This window comes from Kwoniella dendrophila, chromosome 3 (genome assembly GCF_036810415.1).
Source record: "Kwoniella dendrophila CBS 6074 chromosome 3, complete sequence".
Lineage (NCBI taxonomy): Eukaryota > Fungi > Basidiomycota > Tremellomycetes > Tremellales > Cryptococcaceae > Kwoniella > Kwoniella dendrophila.
In genome coordinates, this window is record NC_089478.1 from 757,895 (window position 1) to 780,337 (window position 22,443).

The 22,443-nt window shown below is 36.9% G+C and overlaps 7 protein-coding genes across 7 annotated transcripts; 5 read left to right on the top strand and 2 right to left on the bottom strand.

Annotated features, from left to right (window-relative positions):
- Positions 1–67: 67 nt before the first annotated feature.
- Positions 68–1,836, top strand: L201_002591 (uncharacterized protein; the record flags this gene model as incomplete). Its single annotated transcript, XM_066218365.1, has 8 exons — positions 68–232; positions 321–378; positions 464–597; positions 679–801; positions 885–972; positions 1,048–1,069; positions 1,138–1,267; positions 1,357–1,836. The coding sequence occupies 8 exons, from the start codon at positions 68–70 to the stop codon at positions 1,834–1,836; spliced, it is 1,200 nt and encodes a 399-aa protein (XP_066074462.1).
- Positions 1,837–2,175: 339 nt separating this feature from the next.
- L201_002592 (histone acetyltransferase type B catalytic subunit) lies at positions 2,176–4,051 on the bottom strand (the record flags this gene model as incomplete). Its single annotated transcript, XM_066218366.1, has 7 exons — positions 2,176–2,283; positions 2,420–2,784; positions 2,868–3,054; positions 3,116–3,205; positions 3,265–3,609; positions 3,716–3,849; positions 3,991–4,051. The coding sequence occupies 7 exons, from the start codon at positions 4,049–4,051 to the stop codon at positions 2,176–2,178; spliced, it is 1,290 nt and encodes a 429-aa protein (XP_066074463.1).
- Positions 4,052–4,837: 786 nt separating this feature from the next.
- L201_002593 (uncharacterized protein) lies at positions 4,838–7,993 on the top strand (the record flags this gene model as incomplete). The annotated part of the gene is made up of 8 exons (XM_066218367.1): positions 4,838–5,374; positions 5,443–5,609; positions 5,676–6,018; positions 6,078–6,563; positions 6,631–6,837; positions 6,889–7,503; positions 7,577–7,717; positions 7,808–7,993. 8 exons carry the CDS (start codon positions 4,838–4,840, stop codon positions 7,991–7,993), a joined length of 2,682 nt encoding a protein of 893 aa, XP_066074464.1.
- Positions 7,994–8,698: 705 nt separating this feature from the next.
- Positions 8,699–11,602, top strand: L201_002594 (uncharacterized protein; the record flags this gene model as incomplete). Its single annotated transcript, XM_066218368.1, has 10 exons — positions 8,699–8,916; positions 9,095–9,129; positions 9,199–9,279; positions 9,359–9,571; positions 9,648–9,792; positions 9,881–10,106; positions 10,216–10,377; positions 10,449–10,618; positions 10,723–11,367; positions 11,479–11,602. The coding sequence occupies 10 exons, from the start codon at positions 8,699–8,701 to the stop codon at positions 11,600–11,602; spliced, it is 2,019 nt and encodes a 672-aa protein (XP_066074465.1).
- A 329-nt stretch (positions 11,603–11,931) lies between these two features.
- L201_002595 (uncharacterized protein) lies at positions 11,932–15,332 on the bottom strand (the record flags this gene model as incomplete). The annotated part of the gene is made up of 16 exons (XM_066218369.1): positions 11,932–12,227; positions 12,332–12,437; positions 12,534–12,936; positions 13,025–13,161; positions 13,246–13,346; positions 13,441–13,615; positions 13,701–13,854; positions 13,904–13,971; positions 14,038–14,203; positions 14,267–14,318; positions 14,379–14,538; positions 14,590–14,613; positions 14,687–14,736; positions 14,794–14,839; positions 14,896–15,066; positions 15,132–15,332. The coding sequence occupies 16 exons, from the start codon at positions 15,330–15,332 to the stop codon at positions 11,932–11,934; spliced, it is 2,310 nt and encodes a 769-aa protein (XP_066074466.1).
- Positions 15,333–15,634: 302 nt separating this feature from the next.
- On the top strand, positions 15,635–17,911 carry L201_002596 (uncharacterized protein; the record flags this gene model as incomplete). The annotated part of the gene is made up of 7 exons (XM_066218370.1): positions 15,635–16,694; positions 16,765–16,824; positions 16,886–16,904; positions 16,960–17,134; positions 17,206–17,645; positions 17,725–17,815; positions 17,882–17,911. 7 exons carry the CDS (start codon positions 15,635–15,637, stop codon positions 17,909–17,911), a joined length of 1,875 nt encoding a protein of 624 aa, XP_066074467.1.
- A 456-nt stretch (positions 17,912–18,367) lies between these two features.
- On the top strand, positions 18,368–22,400 carry L201_002597 (uncharacterized protein; the record flags this gene model as incomplete). The annotated part of the gene is made up of 14 exons (XM_066218371.1): positions 18,368–18,465; positions 18,516–18,611; positions 18,700–19,315; positions 19,383–19,492; positions 19,587–19,631; positions 19,700–19,900; positions 19,968–20,851; positions 20,918–20,973; positions 21,068–21,258; positions 21,335–21,480; positions 21,617–21,740; positions 21,838–21,950; positions 22,062–22,222; positions 22,293–22,400. The coding sequence occupies 14 exons, from the start codon at positions 18,368–18,370 to the stop codon at positions 22,398–22,400; spliced, it is 2,949 nt and encodes a 982-aa protein (XP_066074468.1).
- Between the last annotated feature and the right edge of the window lie 43 nt (positions 22,401–22,443).

Here is a 22,443-nt window from a genome sequence, read left to right on the forward strand (position 1 = left end):
GACCATCACTGTCACCTATAAATTATCCTCCAAACACCTCTGATCTAGCGTAGAACAGTAGACCACTATGGCAGGTGTAGCAAGTCCATTATCACTCTCTCCGGCACCCTCTGCAAGAGGTACATCAAGACCTACAGCTCAAACCCACGCTTCAGGTAGTCAAACAGGAAAGAATTCACCAAAGGGTTTCGATGTTTTGGGTGCTTATAAAAGAGCTATAGAAGATGGCAAGGTAAGTTATACAGCTGTAAACAACACAATAATGCATAGATCAAGTGGTTTATCAGGTAGGAGAACTAAGGCGTATTATCATCGTTTAGGTACCTCATCCAATTGCTGCTATTTTAGCTTTAGTAGAATTGGTTGAAGCTTCAACTGGTCAGTCCCACCCATACCTTCATCTGATTCATGTAAACATTGCGATTCAGCACCTATGAGATCTGACTCCGAATCTAATATGTAGCATCGACTGTCACGGGTCTAGCTTCAGAATTAACGATAGGTAGACAAGCTTTGATTAACACTCAGTTGAGTTTAGGTGTAAGAGCAGGTTGTCAATTATGGGAAAGATTCTTTGCATTATCAATGGGTGGAGAAGTGAGTTCATCTGCATGATTGCTTATGACTGCCGGCTTCCGTTCAAAACATCAATGTACTGACTGAACCGAAATCATGTAGGATTTCCCATCATACAAAAGATCCTTAATCTCACAAGGTCGTTCATTTTGTGCTATAACCGCACCACAATGTAGAGAGAAAATAGCAGAATTAGCAGTTGGGTTTTTGAGAGATGATTGTGTTGTAAGTATCAAAAAATGCTAACCATGCGTAAATGTTGAATCTCATCCAACTGGATTGATTGACATTTGTATCCGTGAATATAGATTCTTACACATAGTTACTCAAGAACTGTCATCCAAACTATCTTGAGAGCTCATAAACAACATAAACGTATAAAAGTATATGTTACGGGTAAGTCAGATCATACATAACGGATGTAATGTAGAGGGTATAACAGCTAACAGACACTATGCTCTTTACCTTTAGAGGCCCGACCAGGTTGCCTTGGGTGAGTTCACTGCTTTTCGATGAATGTAATTGGTTCGGTGAAGTTGACGAATAAACCGAATCTCACAGTATGCGAACGCATCAAGTTTTGACCGCAAATGGAATACCATGTACAGTTGTACTTGATTCAGCAGTAGCATATGTAATGGAAAGAGTTGATATGGTTTTAGTTGGTTCAGAAGCTGTTGTTGAAAGTGGAGTGAGTGGAAACACATATTTCAAAGCAATCTAATAAGGATCTTTTTTCTTTTCTTCTTGACTAATAATCTAAATCTTTGGTTAATATAGGGATTGGTATCTTCAGTTGGAACATATCAAGTAGCATTAGTTGCAAAATCAATGGGAAAACCATTTTATGCTTTAGCCGAATCATATAAATTCTTAAGGCATTATCCATTATCACAAACTGATTTACCTATACCATCGATCTCCAGCTCTAATTCTAGCTCCAATTCCACAACAGAAAGACCTTTAATACCATTAGAATTTCCAACTTTATTACCAAATTCACATCCACCTATTATAAATGCTTCTAATCCATTATCAAGACCAAATTCTACTGGATCACAATCTAGATCACCTATTATACCTGGTACTCCTAATACTCAACAAAGTGAAAGAGTTGAAATGACAAAAGAAATGGAATTGATTAATCCTATGGTTGATATAACTACGCCAGATTTAATAGATTTCATTATAACTGATTTAGGTGCTCCCTTAAGTCCTACTTCGGTTTCACAGTACTTAGTAGCTCAATTCTCTTCATAGAGGTATTTCAATACACGGTATATATTAATCATGTATAACATGTATAAGGAGCAATCATGAATTATTGTAATCGAGTCTTTAGCATCGCCTCTACTGCTATATACAGGCATTTCTACTGAATTATACAATTATACGCATGTAGTAAGATATATACATCCATTGTTGACTATTCACGAACTGATTCAGTAGCTATAGGAACCATGTGACCAAATATAATGTATCTTTGCAAAGATGGATTGATGATCGATCCTCATCAACCTTCATACGTCTATATCGAGTTACCTTTTCATGCATTAGAAGCCATTATTATCTGCCTTGAGAGCATTTCATCTGTGTCATCTAATGAAAAGTCATTTCCAGTATTCTCTCATAATCTTCTACTACGCTTTCATATGTTTTCGCCAAAGCTTCTTTCCTTTCTTCTGGTGTCATTTGAGATAACATTTCCTATAACGACCGAAAACAGTAAGAATTAGCTTTCCCTCGAATCTCGAATTTGTAGCTGAACTACATTATATAATACATAAAACAATGCTGATGGATATCCTAGAGATAGTTCAGAAGATTCTAAACTTAAACTTACATAATTGAATCTAAATAATCTAGCTTTGACATGTAATCTATATTGTTTAACTTTATCTTCGTTTAATTGATTTAATTCTCTCAATAGTAACATTTCTAATAATCTATCAAATTGTCTTTGTGCAATTTTATATTTCTTTTTTATTGTATTTTCCCATTCAATTCTTTGAATTCTTTGTTTTTCGTCACCACATGTGCTTAAACCAATTTGAAACATTGGATCATCTAAAATATTTTGTTTAATTAAAAATCTTAAATCATTTCTATCACGTAAATCTTCAAATGCTTCTGCAGGATCTTCTACAGTCAACTCTGCAACTTCTTTTCTTGATAACATATCAGCGAATAATGTTGAATATAATTTAGCTATCCAGACAAAATAAAACATTAGTCAAAGCTATACATCAAATTGACCAATGCTCTCTTGGCTTGGGTAAAGGTTCACTCACATCCATGACCTTGATGTTGATATGGAGGTAAAATGACAAATTGACTTAATCTTAATCTCACTTGATCTGGATAACACCAAAATGGATAGACAGAAACATATCCAACAAAATGATATGTGTATATTTCTGATTCAGGTCTTTTACGTTTTTCGTAAAGCGTTATGAATTCCCATGAATCTTCATCTTCCTGTTAATTTACCAAATACGTGAGTTAATATTCCCGTTCTGGGCCAAAGATGCCAACTCACCTGTACATAACTTCCACCTTCAATAAATAACAATATGAATAACTGCATTCGTCTGTGATATTCCCTAAAACCAGGTGTATCCCATGTTGCCTAGATGATATGCATTCAAATATCAGCTATTTGTTAGTCCCTGCACAGCGTCAACATACCTTGTACATCTCAAAAACAACAGCACCTTCATCTCCTTCTTTCAAGTCTTCGATACCATCAGAGACTCCCTTTCCTTTCACTTGTGCTTTGGATTTAGCTTTACCTTTTCCTTTTGATAATTGACTTTTACGTATATATGAATTTATCTTTTCACCTAAAGGCTTAAATGTTTCTGCATCTTTCTCAACTTGTCTTTTAAAATCTAAATCGGATTTTGTATAATCAGGTGGAATAAATTTATATAAAGTACCTTCAATTTCATCTGAAGGAGTTGCTGTAGAATTTAATTTAGCATCATAATTTATGGATAGATATTGTCTTAATGAACCTGATGCAAATTTCAGCTAAATCATTGTCACATCTGAATTAGTTCTTGTCTTCTTCTTCTATCAAAACCAATGATAATATGAAGGGAAAATGTCGTATGTATGGTATTGAAAACTACCTCACCTGTATATCTAATCCTTTGTAACCGAATATCTTTTCATGTTCACCAAATATTGGATATGTGAAAGCTGGATTAAAAGGTTCAATAGCTTGTTTATCTTCGTATTGAAGAAGTTCTTCATCCTCCGGATCTCTGACTGGAAGGATAGTCGGGCTGATCAGTAAGACTGCTTTTGTACATATATACTTTTCCATACTTGACAAGATATTCATGGCAGACAAAGGGAAAATACTGTCGTTTTTCCTTAACCTTGATCGTGATAGTTGGTATGACTTACCCAATTGAAGGTTCAGGACCTCATTCGAATCACTCAGCCATTCACCTAAATCTTCTGACATTGTTTGCTGATTGTGTTGTTTATACGGTATAGAGCTGAAAATGAGTTGCTCCTTTTATATTCTATAGTGTTATGGCAAGTCAAAAGTCAAAATATAGGAACATTACTTTCTTGGTCTTCTCGTCAGTTCACTTAACGCGTCAAACGCGAAACAAAATAGGCGTCAAAACACGGATCTCCAAGGCAAAAGAAGGCCTGCGGAAGAGGATTTTGTTTCAGGTCTGGACGCCTATCTATATACACATGTTCCCATTTTTGATTCCGTCCAACGCCATGGTGACGCAAAAAGGATCTAGACCCGCAAACCCGCAAGGAAAGTTACATACTCTCATCTCTCATCTCTCACTTTGCAGACACGCTCACTATACCATTCGGCAACGGAAGTGACTTTGTGATTTTGCCTCTTCTAGACACAATTTCATAGCCCCCACAAGCTGTTGAAGACTCACCTCTATAGTCTGTAGAAACTCCTCGTTGACTTGAACACTGATTCAACCATACCCGACCGTTTCACATACTGGTCATCATACGACACGTCTTGTCGCCGTTTTCTGGAATTTTCAGTTGCTAGAAGCGACTATTGGAATCTTCCTTGTTTAGCCTTATAGCTGGTTCGTTAGAAGCAACCAGCTGAATTATCGCGACAACTGCTGGACAATCTACTTTCCACCTCTCTTATATTTTCTTGGTAACGGATACTCAACGTTTCAGTATACAGTAAAACTTGTATATAACCTCTACATCCCTCTAAACCCGCTCACACTTACCAACCAAAGTATACTTCAAGATGTCAATGGATGGTGATTTAATCGCTCTTGTGAACAAGTTGCAAGACACATTCAACGCAATTGGTGGAGATGCAGTGGATTTACCACAAATTGTTGTCGTTGGATCCCAATCTTCAGGTAAATCATCTGTATTAGAAACTATAGTTGGTAGAGATTTTTTACCTAGAGGTTCAGGTATAGTCACAAGAAGACCATTAGTTCTACAATTGATTCATACACCTGATTCATCATCCTCATCATCTTCTTCTTCTCATCCTATACAGGGTAGAAATGATTTTAGTAGAAGAGGTGGAAATTTAGATCATCATCATAATAATAATAATGAAGATGATTCCGTCAATAATGGATATTTACCAAATTTAGATAATACTCCAACTGCAGGCGCAGGTATAATGAGACCAGGTGGTAGACAAATGAATGAATATGGAAATGTAACATATGCAGAATTCTTACATATTAATAGAAGATTTACAGATTTTGAAGAAATTAGAAAAGAAATTGAAAATGAAACTTATAGAGTTGCAGGTCAAAATAAGGTATGTAATTTTACGCATGATTGTTCCTGCAATCAAAGTGTATACTTATAAATCGTTGGTCCTATTAGGGAGTATCTAAATTACCTATTAATCTCAAAATTTACGGTCCTGGTGTACTCAATCTTACTCTAGTAGATTTACCTGGTTTGACTAAAGTACCAGTAGGTGATCAACCTACAGATATCGAAAGACAAATCAAAAATCTTGTGCTTGACTATATCTCCAAACCAAATGCGTAAGCGATTTGTTTTCCTAACTATTCGTATATACTCCATTGAGCTGACTTAGTATTCCGTTCTAGCGTTATTCTTGCTGTTTCACCTGCAAATGTAGATTTAGCCAATTCTGATGCTCTCAAACTTGCTCGTTCAGTTGATCCCCGTGGATTAAGGACTTTAGGTGTACTTACTAAATTAGATCTTATGGATGCCGGAACAAACGCTTTAGATATTTTAACAGGTCGAACATACCCTCTTAAACTTGGTTTCGTTGGTGTAGTGAATAGAAGTCAACAGGACATCATGCAAGATTTACCTATGGAAGACGCTAGACAGAAAGAGGAAGATTTCTTCAAACAACATCCAGTCTATAGGAATATCGCCCATAGATGTGGTACAAAATATCTAGCTAAAACCCTTAACACTGTAAGTGAAATGAATATAACTATAACAAAATACACCCTCGCTGAGATTGCCTGCATTAGGTGTTGATGACTCACATCCGAGAGAAGTTACCTGATATGAAAGCCAGATTAAATACTTTGATGGGGCAGACTCAACAAGAACTTAACGCTTTTGGTGATGCTACTTTCTTAGGTGAACAACATAGAGGTTCTTTGATTCTCAAACTCATGACTGAATTTTCAAGAGATTTCGTTTCTTCAATTGATGGTACATCATTAGAAATCTCAACTAAAGAATTATCAGGTGGAGCAAGAATATATTACATTTTTAATGAAGTTTTCGGACATGCTTTAACTACAATCGATCCTGCACAAAATTTATCGTTACAAGATATCAGAACTGCTATAAGAAATTCTACTGGACCAAGACCAAGTCTATTTGTACCTGAAGTGGCATTTGATTTATTAGTTAAACCACAAATCAAATTATTAGAACCACCAAGTATAAGATGTACTGAATTAGTTTACGAAGAATTGATGAAAATTTGCCACAACTGTACCAGTCCTGTAAGTTCAGGCTGTTCTTCGCTTTTGAGCAAATGACATCAGCTGATAATTGACAAATGAACGAAAGGAATTACAACGATTCCCTCGACTACTCACCCAACTAATCGAAGTTGTTTCAGAGCTTTTGAGAGAAAGATTAGGTCCAACTTGCGATTATGTATCTAGTTTAATCTCAATCCAAGCTGCTTATATCAACACCAATCACCCTGATTTTATTGCTGGATCGGCAGCTATCGCAAGGGAAAACCAACAGAGTTCATCACAAATGGCTAGAGTAAGTCTGATTGAGTGTAAGAACCTGTGATTCAAGCTGACATTTTTACAGGTTCCTTCTCAGGCTAGTTCGCCGGACGACGAGGATGATTCAGCATCTTCTGACGGAGCAGGATCTGCACCACCAAATGGAGCACCATTGAACAACCTTCATCCTAGATCAGCTTCAACATCAGTCCCAGATATCAGGAGACCATCTGTAGCTACAAAAGGAAACGTAGCATCTGAATTATCAAAATCTAAATCTAGAAGACATGAACGTACATCATCTGGACCACAAGCTATCCAAAATAACGTACCAATAAATCAAAATAATGGATTATCACCACATTCAGCTGCATCGATCGGAGGAGGTATATCACCACATGGTGCAGGTGCTAAACAAAGCTTCTTGAATTATTTCTTAGGTGGTCCAAATGGTTTAGATGATAATAGACCTTCTTCTGCACCTGGTTCATCACCAATTGATAGACACCACCAACAACAACAATCGAGATCAAGTAATAATAGACAATCTCAACAACAACAATACCAACAACAATCACAATCGAAAGATCTATTACCTGATTTGAGTTCTGGTAGAAGACCAGGTAACCTGAGATCTGGTTTCGGTATGGATACTTCTTCCACGTATGATATGAAATCTTTAGGTAAACATCTTGAAGCTGTAAGTTTGATTATGAATGTTCTTCTTGTGTTTCGAAGGGAGTGTAGCTGATTCATGTATGGATGATTTACAGAATTCGCCTGATCACCCTCTACAATTAACGGCAAGAGAAGAAATGGAGACTACTTTGATTCGATCGTTAATTGCCAGTTATTTCGGCATTACAAGACAAACTATACAAGATTTAGTGCCAAAATCAATCATGCATTTATTGGTGAGTCACGTTGGATAAGTTATCATACTATGTTTGACAGGGATGAGTTTTGCTAATTCTATATCATTCTTACTTTACTTTATTAAATAGGTAAACTTTTCACGTGATGCAATTCAACAAAGATTAGTTACACAATTATATAAACCTGAATTATTTGCTGAATTATTATTTGAAGATGAAGCTTTAGTTTCTGAAAGAACTAGAATTAAAGCTTTATTAGATGCGTATAAAGAAGCTTTCAAAGTATTAAGTGAAGTTAGTTTAAAGTCTTCATAAAAACAAAAATAGTAAAATTATAAGGTAATTTAGATAGAGTAGAATGTGAAGATAGTCAAGGGTAGTAGTTTGGATAAAAGGATACATGATATGGGTTATACAATAACAATATGTAGTCGTTTCGATTTACGATAGATACAACAATAACATGTATAAAAGATGATTTTGCTATTCATGTTCATGTCCATCATTTGGGTGATATTTCTATTATTACTGTAAGCGGTAAGATTGACTATAAAATTATATAAATAGGTAAACAGAAACTCTAAATTTGGTTCCTGCATAGAGTGTGGTTCCTTATTACTCAGATCCCGTATATTCGGTTCTTGTCATTCTTCTTACTCTTCTTACAATAATATACATAAATATAAAATGTTCATGCATTCATCTATTATTCTGATACATTATTTAATACCACTTACAACATTCTTAACAGATAGTTATCGATCATCTACGCGCCACTTGTAGTCATATCTCTTAGATTCGCCTTGGACGCTCGAATTGAACTTGTTTCGCGCATGGACCTGATATAGTAGACCAGCACTTCGGTCATAGTTTGCGGAACGCAAAAATATCAAGTGGTCAATCTTATCGTTTGGCAATATCTAGAATCTCGATGGTCGCGAGATATCCCCTAGCAAAGAGCCTTGGAAATTTTTCATCAAGAGTATAGTCTAGTCTATATAATCATTGACATTAATCAAGATGATGCCATTACATCGATTGAATCGACCTTGGATACTATTTCTACTACTATTCGTATCGTTGTTATTGCTCTTTGCACCATTCACAAATCATGGAGCAGGTAATAGAGAAAGATTAAAAGGGGTGATAACAAATGTAAAATCGAAGAATGGGAGTGGAAAAGGAAAAGAAGTTGTTCTGGAAGAAGATAAAAATTGGGGTGAAGCTGATAAAATGAGGTAAGTTCAATTTTGATCGACTCGAGGATTTACGATTAGTCAAAAACGTGAGCCAAGCAAGAAGACGATATACAAGTATTAGTATCGCTATCTAGTCATGAAGGGGGTATAAGGAATATTTGCCGTGTAACTGTACTGGAAACTGTATGCTAATCATGTCGAACGATTTTGAAAATAGGGAATGGGAATTTAACAGAGCTTTACAGTATGAAGGTAAGTTGCATAAGTGTATTTCATAGATCTGCAAATAGCTCCACTAAATTCTTCTATCTCGATTTGTAGGCACTGGATCAAGGATACAAGCATTCATAGATAAAGCACGTTCAGGTAAACCTTTTACTGTATCCGTCATAGGTGGTAGTGGTGAGTGAATCAATCTGTTTCGTTTCTACTACAAAATGGAATTAAGAATAAACTGACAATAACAATGATCAACATCCAGTCTCAAAAGGTAGAGGATTAAAACCTCCATCAACAAGTCAGATACCCAATGATATAGGTGAAACGCAATTTGGAGCACCGACACTATACTCTAAAGAAAATTTACATGTTATAATATTTGATTGGTTAAATACCACTTTCCCAAATCCAGAAAATAGATTTATCAATGGTGCTCAAGGTGGAATAGGTGCTGGATACTTTGGCTGGTGCTTTAGTGAGTTAAATCTCCCAAAAAATGAGATCCATGTGCGTGGGAAGACAAATCGCTGATAATGATTTTCATGTGATAGAGGAACATATACCTGAAGATTCAGATTTGATATTGGTAGAACAGGGTATAAATGATTTATTAGATATGGAAGTTATAAGTTTATATGAACATTTGTTAAGAGGGTTATTGGAGCTGCCTAACAAACCAGCTGTTATCAACGTGGAGTGAGTGATCTATGATTTATACACATAAAGCTCTTTATAAAGCGGATGCAAGATACTAACAAAAAGGCTCTGACTAATCTTAATATAGAACATTCACGACACTCTTCTCATCATTATTATCTTCTTCAGCATTTCATCAAGGTGTTTTGAACTTCTATGATGTACCTTCAATAGCTATTAGAGATGTGATATTACCTAGAATATTGGCTGATCCAAACAAACAAATGCCAAGATGGTTTAGAACAGGTGATGATGTTACTTTAGCAGATCCTAAAGTCAAAGATTATGGTGGTATACCAGTTGATGTTATGCACGTAAGTAGTTAGACCGTTCATGCTAAATTGATCAAAGCTATCGATTGATCTTCAACTTCGACGTCGGGAGCTTTGAATAAATAGGTACTAACACGGGGCTTTACACCAGATCTCACCAAGAGGTCATGCTTTAGCAGCTGGACTAGTAATACGACACCTTCAAGGTCAAATCGAACGTTCTGCCCCTCCATCATATTTTAGAAAAACATTAAGTCGTTTTGCATCTAGTTATATCAGGAAACCACCGCTTCGAATACTCGACGTACCTTCTGTAAGTCTATTCTAGCCTTGAGCAAAATTGGTAATTCGGGCTAACAAGTTGTTTAATACCCGTTATAACAGACTTCTTTGACAGGTGATTTTGATCCATTTCAAAGGGATTTGAAACATGTCCCAGTTTGCAGATCCGAGAATTCAGGTAGACTACATGGTAAAATATCTAGCTCGGACGAAAATGATCAGTTAGATGGACAATATCAAGGTATACAACTAGCTGAAGGATCTCAAGGATGGTAAGTTTTGATATCCTTCACAGAAAAAAACAACGCGCAAAATTATGACTGAAGTATAATAATCATGTCCGCTGATAAAATGCTTTAAATTCCTATTTCTATAGGTCGAAATGGAATTGGAAAGAAAAGAATTACTTGATATCCAAAGAACCAGGTTCAATAGCAATATTTGATTTTATCATTTCACCACCTTTAGAAGAACCTGAAGAATCAAAAGAATCTTTGTTATTAGCTGAATCTGATCCTATTCAAGGATCAATCATCCCTGATGAAGAGAGTGTTGAATTGGAAGTTCAAATTCAACAAAATGAAAATTTACATAATGAAGACGAAGACGAAGACGATGTCAATAAATCCACTCAAAATGGTAGAAATAGATTCGAACCTTTACCTTTTGGTTTGAGACCTGGTGGACCATTTAATATACATGCTAATGAACATAAACATGTTTCCGATGCTGGTTCTACAGAATCAAGAAGATCAAGACTGGTTAAACGTTCAAAAAAATCAATCAACAGTAAGAAAACTAATCAAGTTATCTCACCTATAGAAGAAGATATACTATCAGAAACATCATCAAGTAAAAGACAAATCAGTGGATCTAGACCTGGATCAGGAGGAAGGATTTTAATAGGATATCAAAGATCTATATCAGGTTTTGGCAGTGTTTGGTGTTGGGTTGATGATGATCGTTTAAAAGGTACACAAGTTGATGGATGGTGGAAATTAAATAAAAGAAATATGGGAATGTAAGTTAAGCCTTTTTCGTCTGTTTTTTTCCTCGGTTCTAGTACTCATACTGTCACAAAAGTATGATTTGAAAAGCTAATTTCATAATATCTTGGGTTATTGATTTTAAGGGTAAAAGAAATTGCATCAGATTTGAAACCAGGTAAACATACATTAAAATGTGAATTACTGAAAGAAACTCTAGATCCTCAAGGTGGTAATGAATTTAGATTATTCGCAATTATGCACGATTAGATGTAGATTTACAGTATATCATGATGCGCTTTTGGAGACGATGGTAGCCTTCTTTATATATCATATATATGATTCTCCTTGAGAACAGATAAAAGCACATTGTAAATTCATCTTTTGTATAGTCAAGTCAGTGCGAAATATTTTCAATTTTAGTCTATACTTTGGACTTTTTGGACAATTTATCAATACATGTTGTATACATTATTATTGTCAATTTGGGTATATACTATAAAATGCAAGGTATATATGACGGTATCGTTTTCCCAATACTATACAATCAAGATGCTTTTCAACCACTTTATACATTCGAGATAAAGTCTCACTTATAATCATTTCCAGCCTTCCGATACCCTTATACCAACCATTTTAACAATTTCACTTATTTTCCTAATTTGTTCATGTAAATTTACATTCTTTGCAGCTATAAGATCATCTTGTCCAATTTTCAATGATAGGTATTGATCAGTTAGAGTATCTATACTTTCTTGTTCATTGGTTTCTTCTTCAATTGAGGGATTTAACTTGTATAACATTGATAAAAATGAGATACTCTCTAATAGCAAAGAACGAGATTCAAGTTTTTTCGAATATTCAATTGATCGTTTGATATGTTGAATCGATTCGTCTGTATTTGGGAGAAGATGTTTTACAATATCACCGAATTAATCTCAGGTCAGCGGTTCCTTCTTTCCTTCATATCCTGACAATTCAATCTCGACCCAGACTTACCCAGTAAAGAGGTTTGAGTTTCATCATTTAGATATAAGTCTAATTTAGCTTTGCCTAAACATAATTCACCTCTTGCAATTGACTCGACATCATTTCCACCTAGAATCTAAATAAACAGATATACCATCACATGTCAGCTTATTTTCCCCTCTTTCTGCCTTTAAATGAGAATAGAGGATAATAAGGAAGATGAAAAACTCACTTGATCCCAGATTTTTTCAATCTCAATAACGACTTTTTGTGACATACCATCGATATTTTCAATGGTCAACATGATTTCACATAAAATAATCATACCAAATCTATATAATGACCATAAACCTAATTCTTTTGATAATTGTACAGCTTCTAAAATATGTGGTAAAATCAAGTGATTCGGTGTTGAAGATGATGTTAATTGAAGTTTTTCAACTTTTTTAAATAAATCTTTTATATATTCATGTATCATTTTTATACCTTTAGTTGGTATCTTTGCGGGGTCCTCATCAATCATTATGGATTTTGGATGTCCATTTTCTCGAATAGGTCCTCCTGCACCTATTCTCTCTGAATATTCTGAAGGTGGCTGTAAAGATGATAAATGAGATAATGAATGATGATCTCCACTGAAAATTGTGTTCGTTGATATTAGCGTAATCGATCCTGTATAGTCAAGTCATAGCTTGATAGATCTTTCACTCTCTTTCAACTCACTGCATTTTTGCTCTTCTTTCAAGTACATTCCAAACTACTTTAGACCATCTGTGATAAGATGACATCGACATTCCTTTTAGGACGGAAACATCAAGTAATATTGCTAAAGCTGAATCATATTCTGCTTTTTCAACTTCCTGTTAAATGGATTCTTGATTGATTAGCTTTTCATATGGAGCTTTCAGGTTAATATTCAGAAATTTTCCGATTCATATACTCACTCGATGAGATTTGGCAAGTAATACTGTCAATCTACCATCATTCCAAGGACTTAAATCGGTCATAGCCAAATCTTCATGAAATTCCGCTAAGACGCTTGAACCTATACATGTCATGATGATTTCTTCCTCTTAGCACTCATACTGGTCATGATGCCCGACATACACAAAGCGCTAACGGCATAGATGTGAACTAACCTAACATATTCCATAATCCAGCCTGAGTAGCGTTCCAAGAAGCCATATCCAATTTCTGACCTGTCTTCCATTGTTTGGGAACTTTTCTCTCTTCATCCGTACTAGAATGTTCAGTCGCTATATCTTTCCCCAGAGCAGCATGTATCCGTCTGAACGCAATATGTACTGGCTCGCCCTATAACAGAACAAAAGTATAGCTACGATAAGCTATATGGTATGTGAAAGGTGAACAGGCTCAGTACCAGCGGAACGATACATACTAGATCTAAAGCTGGTTTTACGGACCATAATTGGTCCATTGGTGTCGTACTATCCGGTAAGCGATTGGTAGATATAGGCTTTTGATGAATACGTATAGTCTCAGAAGGCATGAAAGCTATTGTAGAAGTTTCGCTTTTAATCCTCTGAGCGAGACTATAGCAACTTGTTAGCCAAACGATGACACAGTGAACCTCGTACGTACCTCAAACAATGCTGTAAACAAGCTTTATCGCCCGCTGTTCTAGCTACGCGTATAGCTTCGTCAATAGCCTACGATGAGACGTCGAGATTAGTGTATTGATTCTCCGAATTGTGAAATGATAAAAGCGACCGCACTGATTGAGCTGATTCAATACCACCTGTAGAGTAATGGAAACTAGCTATATTTAATAAAGCGTGTTGATGTTGACCTCTTCCAGCTGAAGGGAATTGATAATCGTAGAATCGTCTAAGCGATGCTAGAGCATTTGAGTAGTCTCCTGAAGCGTTAGATTCTTGATAACTAGACTATCAATATCAGCTTCATCCATCATTCACTTTGAAGACTATTGACAACTAAGCTTACTCTTGCATAGCTTTTATCCTTTTATCCAAAGTGTCCTCCATTCCTGATCTTCCTATTTTTGTGACAGATCGGCTTTATTAGGACCATATTGCAGCTGAAATAGCCGACTCACTATCCAAAGACCAGATGCCAGCATGTATAGACGGTCCGGCAGTATCTAATCCGCACCATCTGGCTATCTCCCTTGATAGATGGGTTGTCTCGTCGAAGGAAAGTTTCCGGAGAGTGTTAAGTAGATTACGGGAAAACACACCTAAAGGTGAATGCCGTTCCTATTAAACAATCTCAGATGGTGTCCAAGGAGATACACAAAGCAGACTTACAATGGGTTCTGGAAGCTCAGTGGGCTAAAATGTTAAATATTGTATATATTAGCCATTACACATCATAAGGCAATGCAATCCAAGTTATCCAACTTACCTCATCATCATCCGCATAATTCAGTCTATCCCTCAATTCTTTCTCTAGTCCTGTTTGAACATTTATCAGTCATATTGATTACTCGATTTGCGACATCTTCTACCTACTATCGAGAAAAGCACATCCTTCTGCAATGTCCTTGAAACGGTCACCCTTCATCCATAATACATTAGCGCTTTGACCCACTTTTGATATATAGATCGACTTACAAAAGCTGTCATCCAGCTAGTGAATTTCTCAGCATCCTCATAATCTTCTTGTACTTTTTGACCTCTGCTCCTCTTCTTTTCGTTTCGTTTTAGTATTTCCGACGTTTCCTTTCTGATCAGAGGATCGAGTTCATCTCGAAGTGAAGTGTAAGTAGCCGGTCTACTACCAACCTGTATATACATTATGAAAATATTAGCTTTTTTGGCATATTGAAAGTTACAAGATGTATTTTCACCTCTAATATCTCTCTAGATATGATCTTTAGGATATCCGCAGTAAAACCTTGAGAATATATAGGTACAGGTTGACAATCATCATTTAAAGGAAAAACGCGATCAATTATCCATACTAAAGCTATATGTAATGGTAATTGAGGTTCTGATAATTGACGTCCTTGTATTCCATGTATTCTTGATCTTTTTCTTGGTGATGACATTATGTCTTCGCTACTCCTCTGAGCCAATTACTGCTTACTCTTTTGTCATGACTTAGAGTGGAAGCAAGCGAATGGTATGTTACAACAATATTAATGATCAAAACAAAAACAAGAAATCCGTCGCGTGGTAAAAGAACAAGTTTCCGAAGATGAAGATGATTATGACGTTGTTTACAAGACAGCTGATGGTAGATAAATTACAACTTTTGTTCAACATTTCAATCCTTTCTTACTGTTTCCTTTGCCACCATTATACATATTTGCAGCAAGTCATAGATCTCGTTCACGAAGAGTATTCTTACATGACCTTGAGAATACCTCGGGTAAGAACCCACCGATATCTCTCTAAACCAATGTCGAATCAGCAGAAATTGAATCAACATGGACGAGGAAGTCAGCTTTCGACATATGGATCACATTCTCATTCTGTACAACATAATCAGCAGCAAAAACATCGCAATGAGACTGAAGCTCGTAGTATAGAAGATGCAGCTACACGACAGCGTTTAAAAGGGAAACAAAAAGCAGAGACTTCTTCACCTATGGCGATAAACGCACCGGATTTACACCTGAATCAAGGTACTGGAACACCCGATGAACCATTATCAGCCATGTTAAATGAAGCTTTACATACATCTTTATCAATCTCTCCATCAAGATCATCAATTTCACTACCTTCAAGTGTAGATTCGACTTTTGATGGTAAATCATCTTTAATTACTCAACCACCTTTAGTACATCACCATTCACCAATTAGACCACATGCTCCACCTAGATTGGTATCACAACTTACAAGATCTACATTACCTACATCAAGTTTAAATTATGAATACGAAAATCAAATTAGACAAAGGAATTCTTCTTCCAGTAGTGGTTTACCTAGAGAAGGCGAATCTTCAACTGCATGGCAAAGATCAACCACGCGTACATCACCGACTATTGCATTATGTGATGAGCCATTCCCAGATTTAGATCCTACTACTGGACTACCTCTAGCCAGATCCCACAGTAGGAATAGGAGTGGCTCAACTTCGTCTGACGCACCTTCTTTACATTTGCAAAGAACTATAACAGGCTTATTAGAAACTCCAAACAAAAAAGCCTCTAGTAATAGTAGCAGTATATTACCTACTATGCCATCATTATCAAATCTCAATTTATCGATGCCAAGAGTATCATTACCTTCAGCGCCTTCTTTAGATTTCGGTAGAAGGAATTTATCGTCAAGCAGTGTTCAAGAAGATTGGTCAAGTTGGGCATCAGGTTGGTGGAATGGTAATAAAGGGAAAGTAGATGAGATGATGAGTGAAGAAGATAGAGCTGATACCGTTGAGGAGGAAAAGGAGAAGTTGAGGAAAAAATGTGAGTCTTATATCTATCGTTATCGCTGTAAGTATCAATAACATTTCTTACTGATTATCGTGAAATAAAGACAAATCGACGAAAAACCCTGTAGTCTTCTGTCATGGGCTGTTAGGCTTTGATTACCTTGGTGAGAGCAGAAATGAATCCACTACGAAGGCCAAACAACAGCTGACTTTTGGTTCCATTAGGTCCTGCTACTGTACCTACGTGAGCACGCTCGCCTAAAAATTCTGCTACACATACTAACCAATGCTGGTTGCAGTCTACAAATATCGCATTGGAGAGGTATTCGCGAAGTATTAGAATCTAATGGTACGGAAGTGCTTATTGCTCGGGTACCTGCTACTTCAAGTATCAAGGACCGTGCAAAGATATTGGAGGAATTCATTTCTGAGAAGTATCCTGGTAGAGAAGTCAATCTGGTAGCACATAGTATGGTAAGTGCAATATGCCAGAGTGTAGAATTACGCTTAGGAAGATTGGCTGACCAACCTTTGAAATAACGTAGGGTGGACTGGACTGTAGATACTTGATATCCGAACTACGACCTAAAGCATTCAAACCGATATCATTAACTACAATATCAACACCACATAGAGGATCACCATTTGCAGATTTTTTTATTGATAAATTAATTGGTAAAGATACATTGCCTACAATGTTATCATTAATTGAACCTTTAAATATACCACATACAGGTGATGGTACAGCATTTTCAGCTTTAGGTACACATTCAATGAAACAATTCAACGCACAAGTGTTAGATAGAGATGATTGTAATTATTATTCTTGGGGTGCATGTGTGAAACCCGGTTTATTTGATACTTTTCGTTGGCCACATAGTATAATAGCTGAAAAAGAAGGTCCAAATGATGGTTTGGTTTCTGTTCATAGTGCTAAATGGGGTGAATATAGAGGTACTTTAGTTGATGTGAATCATTTAGATCTGTAAGCCTTTCTGTTTCTAACTTTTTCTTCTTTTGCTTTTTTTGTTTTCGCGGACTAACTGGATGACATGGTGACATAGAGTCGGTTGGGTAAATACTGTTAGATATACTATAGCTGGCTGGGCAGGTAAACCAATAGCATTCAAGCCCGCTACATTCTATCTCGAAGTGGTAAGTTGATTTATTGCTATATTTGCTGATATGTTAGCTGACAAACACTCATCGATGTACTATCAGGTTGATTATTTAGCTGAACAAGGATTTTAAGCGGGGTTCTTGATGAGGAGGACTATACAATTGATACCAAGCATTACTCGATAATCACCTTCGATCGTAAAAATATCCTAAATTATCCTCGGGGCCACATGTCTGAAGCTTTCAGGTCTCTGTCATGCGTCTGATGCTATAAATACATTAACTCAAATAGATGGCATATTTTTCTTAACGGAGATAACCATGCGAGCGTCATAGATCCAGGCACGCAATAAACCGTTATCAGGCAAATATAATTGAGAGAACTACACTCCGCATGATCCCCTCCACTTGTACTCTCACAGTTTCACATGATAGATTATACTGGAGTATACATGCTATGACATATTGTTTCAGCACAGTTGATATTTCCAGATTTGCTCACATTATTCTTTGATGGAAATGATCTTCTTTCAACGCTATCATGTATGGGTTGAATAAAGCAATCAAGTGTCAGACTAAGCTCGTCCGATGTTTAGTCCAGCTCAAAATATAGGTCAAAGCGTAGAAGATGAGATGGGAGACGTCATACGGTATGAGAGATCAGCTGTGCAGAGTACGAACGATTGGTAGGTTTTGTAATTCTGAATAATTATATACATGCTGAGCTTCTTCAAAGTTATATCGAAACGGATGATAGACCTGAAATATCAATCACGGCTAGCTACGCTTCTGAAAGCCAGATAGAGGATGAAACGAGAAGATCTAAACCAATGTAAATAAAATATTTTTTTTACACAAGTATATCCTTTTTCCCAAATTAAGAGATACGTGCACGCTTATAAAAGCTGTTTTTACATTAGACCCAAACCAAAAAGACATCACATTGAGTTGAATGATCTATGTCCTGCCGGATCAACAATAAGCAAAGCAAAAACGAACAAGGTTTCTCGTGTGTGCGCGAAAAAATCAAAAAGGGCCAATTATTCAAATTGGTCATATAGACAAGTTCCCCCAAACATACTTTCATTACTTCGATTCGATCATTATCCATCTCAAGAACCGCTGATATTGCCTTCAGAAAATGGTATCCAGCAGACTTATCAAAATGCGCTATCTAATCAATTGACTTCCACCAAGAATAGCTATGAAGTGGAGACTGGGATAGACCAACTCGATCCCGACGTCTCAAATACACGACAACCTTTGTCACTTGGTAGCAACAAAGAACAAAGACCAAGAAGAGGTAGAAGACCTAGATTGAAACAAACAACTCAGATTGATGAAGCAGAAATTAATTATGATATTCAGATTACCCCTTTACCTCAAATACATTTTGGGCCTCACATTGACGTGGTATCACAATCAAACGATATCCCGTACTCCGATACCCTCACAGAACCTATACCCTTCAATCCCGTAGACTCAGAAGCAATTAATCCGATGAAGCCGAGAAATCAACCACCTGTTTGGGCAGATGTAAGTCGAGTAGTGCATATCAGCTGCTTATCCGGAGACTCAAACCAGGCTGAGATGTCAGTTGTAGTCACGACAAGAGCTATGTGAAGCTTTGCCATACTATCGAAGTTTTCAATCTGGCTTATACATGCATAAAAGATCTGCTTTCGGTTATTTACTTGAAGCTTATCCAGCTCCGTGAGTGTATCGTAGCCAGATATATAATTTTCTTTCCTATAAATAGAAACCATAGCTGACTTGCATCTTTCTTTTCTATTCATGCGATTCACAGAAGAGACGTATGGGCACATAATGGGAAAGTAGTAATATCTCATGGGTAATTTCGAGCCGGATTATTCAAATGGCGATAATGCCTAAATTGATGATGCGATGGACTAAATATAGTGGCGGACAATGTATACGAACTACCGATTCAGATGGCAAACCGGGTCCAGCAGCATTACAAGCTGATCAATCTCGTTCAGATGCAAGAGTTGATACGTTGCTTCGTGCTCATGAAAGGAGAACGCCAATCGTTCTAATAGCTGGAAAGGGGTATGATGGATTACCATGGGAATTGGATTGCGCTTATATCGTGCTTGGCTGGTCAGTTGTTTCTCTCTATGTATATCATACCCTTTGAAACCGATTTTTAGATTGATTGCTTTTATAGGTATTGGATCTCCCTAACTTGGGTGGAAGCTGAAGAAGCTCCATCAGGGGTCAGACCTCCAGAAGGAAGAAGCTATTTTCATAGGTATAAAATAAGATTTGATTGGGTTGTTAGTCAAGGTGAACCTTGGTGGATAAATAGGTCTCAGGAATCAGACATCACTACCATTCCGGCTGAAGATTCTGAAAGCGATGTTGAAGTAAACTTCAAGGAGGGATCTTCATTAACCGCCTTACCAAGCGATCACGAGTGTATTATTACGGAACAGCCGATAAAGCCATTTCAAACCCCTTCAAAGTCATCTACTGAGAGCCAAGCATATCAAAAAAGCAAGATCCACGAATTAGCAGAGCATCTGAGCCAATCGCCGAAACTAAGGACTGAATCACTACTCAACACAGGAACTATGTCTGAAAAGGCCGATACTGGTTCAGACACACTTAATCTTTCAGCTTGGACAGCTTCCATATCAGACTGTGATCAGACTCCGAAATGTTACAGAAGTCATTGGCCTGGCCAAAATTCTTTATCTACCCCGTTACCAACCCTGATCGTTACGGACGGCCTCCTTCGTCAATCAAATTTCAACGCTTCATCTATATGTACATCCTGTCATCACTCGATATGGCAGATATACCAAGAAGGATTGATCTGTTTTCAGTCGGATTGTGAACTATTCTTCAAGATTATCTACCCCGACAGACATGACTTCGTCACTATCACTCCCAAGACCACTCTGACGTATAACAGAAATTTTCTGGAACCTATACCAACTCCACCTGAGGTTCAGATACCGTATGATGTGCGACCTTCTGACCCTGTAGAGATCGCCCCAGAGACAGATGAAATCAACGGTGAAGTGAATGGAAGAACGTTGTGGAAAGGTTAGATTTCATTTCGCTCATGCGAGCATTACCCAAACTAACGTCGATGGGGTGCGTACCACATAGGATGGGTTTGCAAAAAATGTGGTAGAGCCAATTGTAGATTCAGATGGGAAGTCTGGGTGAGTGAAATAGTTCTGAATGAATGTATAATGTGTAGCGATATGCTAGCTAACAAACAAAAGAATCGTATTCTGTCAACATGTACAATCTTAGGAATGTAGAAACTGCGGTGATACACTTGCACCGATCGCTCAAAGTTCGATTATATTGAGAAAAGATTTACCTATGCATATAATACCTTTTTTAGGAGATAGTAAGATTGATTTAAATTCTGGTATAACATCGTCAATGAAATGGCTTGAAGAGATAAAATGCCTTTGTGTGGTATATGAATTACCTTTTGCGTGAGTTAGCCACATACTTAGTCGTATCCGATTGATTCAATGAGCTTGAGCTGAATGAAACTCCTCCAAAATGTAGCGGAAGAGTTTACCATTTAATGCAACCGGATCTGAAACTCGCCGACGACCTATTGGAGGAATATCAAGTGGCCGCTAATGAAGGAGGTTGGTTTCAAAGGAGACCGTTAAAAGCTGTAAGTTTACGTACTCAGATCCACTACGATAGTAGATAAGAGATCTTACATTGATGATCTGTGTGCACAGACAGCAGGTACGTAGGACTTTGTTTTCTATTCTTCATTTTCTTCTCCCATAATTTCAGAGTGAAGTCGTTAATGATCAATATAATCAATCATGCTAGTGAAAGGTCAATTTCTGGCACAACATTTCGCGGTAAATTTTGGTGCATCATACAAATACCAAGTTGATACATTATCTTATCCATTCGAAAAAGCGCCAAAATGCGTTTTGATGTCTTTATCATTGTAAGCTATTTTACCTCTTCTGGAGAAGAAAGCCTTGTTATTCGGAATTTAGTTCGATTTGACAAATTCCTATTACATATATCGATTCATTCCCCAGATTAACCCAAAGAGTTCAGATGATTTTAGGAGAAAATATAGGATATAATGAGATTTTAAGTGTAATGTACAGAGAAGGTCAAAAGATGAGTTGGCATGATGATGGTGAAGCAGGTAAGTCATCATACCATTTGGACACCATAATAAAGGCTCGATTAGATCTTTCAGCTCAGCCAATCAGTAAATCAGTGTTGACGGATAGAATTCTCTCTTTTATCTGGGTAGGATTGGGTCCAGTAGTTTCATCCTTATCATTAGGTAATCAAGCTGTCATGTCATTTCGAACCAAGACACCTCGAACGAACCTAAATAAAGGCTTCTACAGTGGTATTTCTGAGCCTAAACATATTCCTCCAACAGCTTTGAGTTTTACATTATCACATGGGGTCAGTCAATCGTCATTCGTCTTTGGCCGCGCTGATGATTATTGGTTGATGAATCCGTTTTCAATGATAGGATATAATGATTATGCAAGGTAGAGAAATTCAGAAACGTTACGATCATAAAGTTGTACCTATGGGATTCAGAATAGCTTCTACTGCTAGGGTTATAGATGAAAGATGAAAAACAAGCAATTTCTTGAACATGATTGATGTGCATACGCATT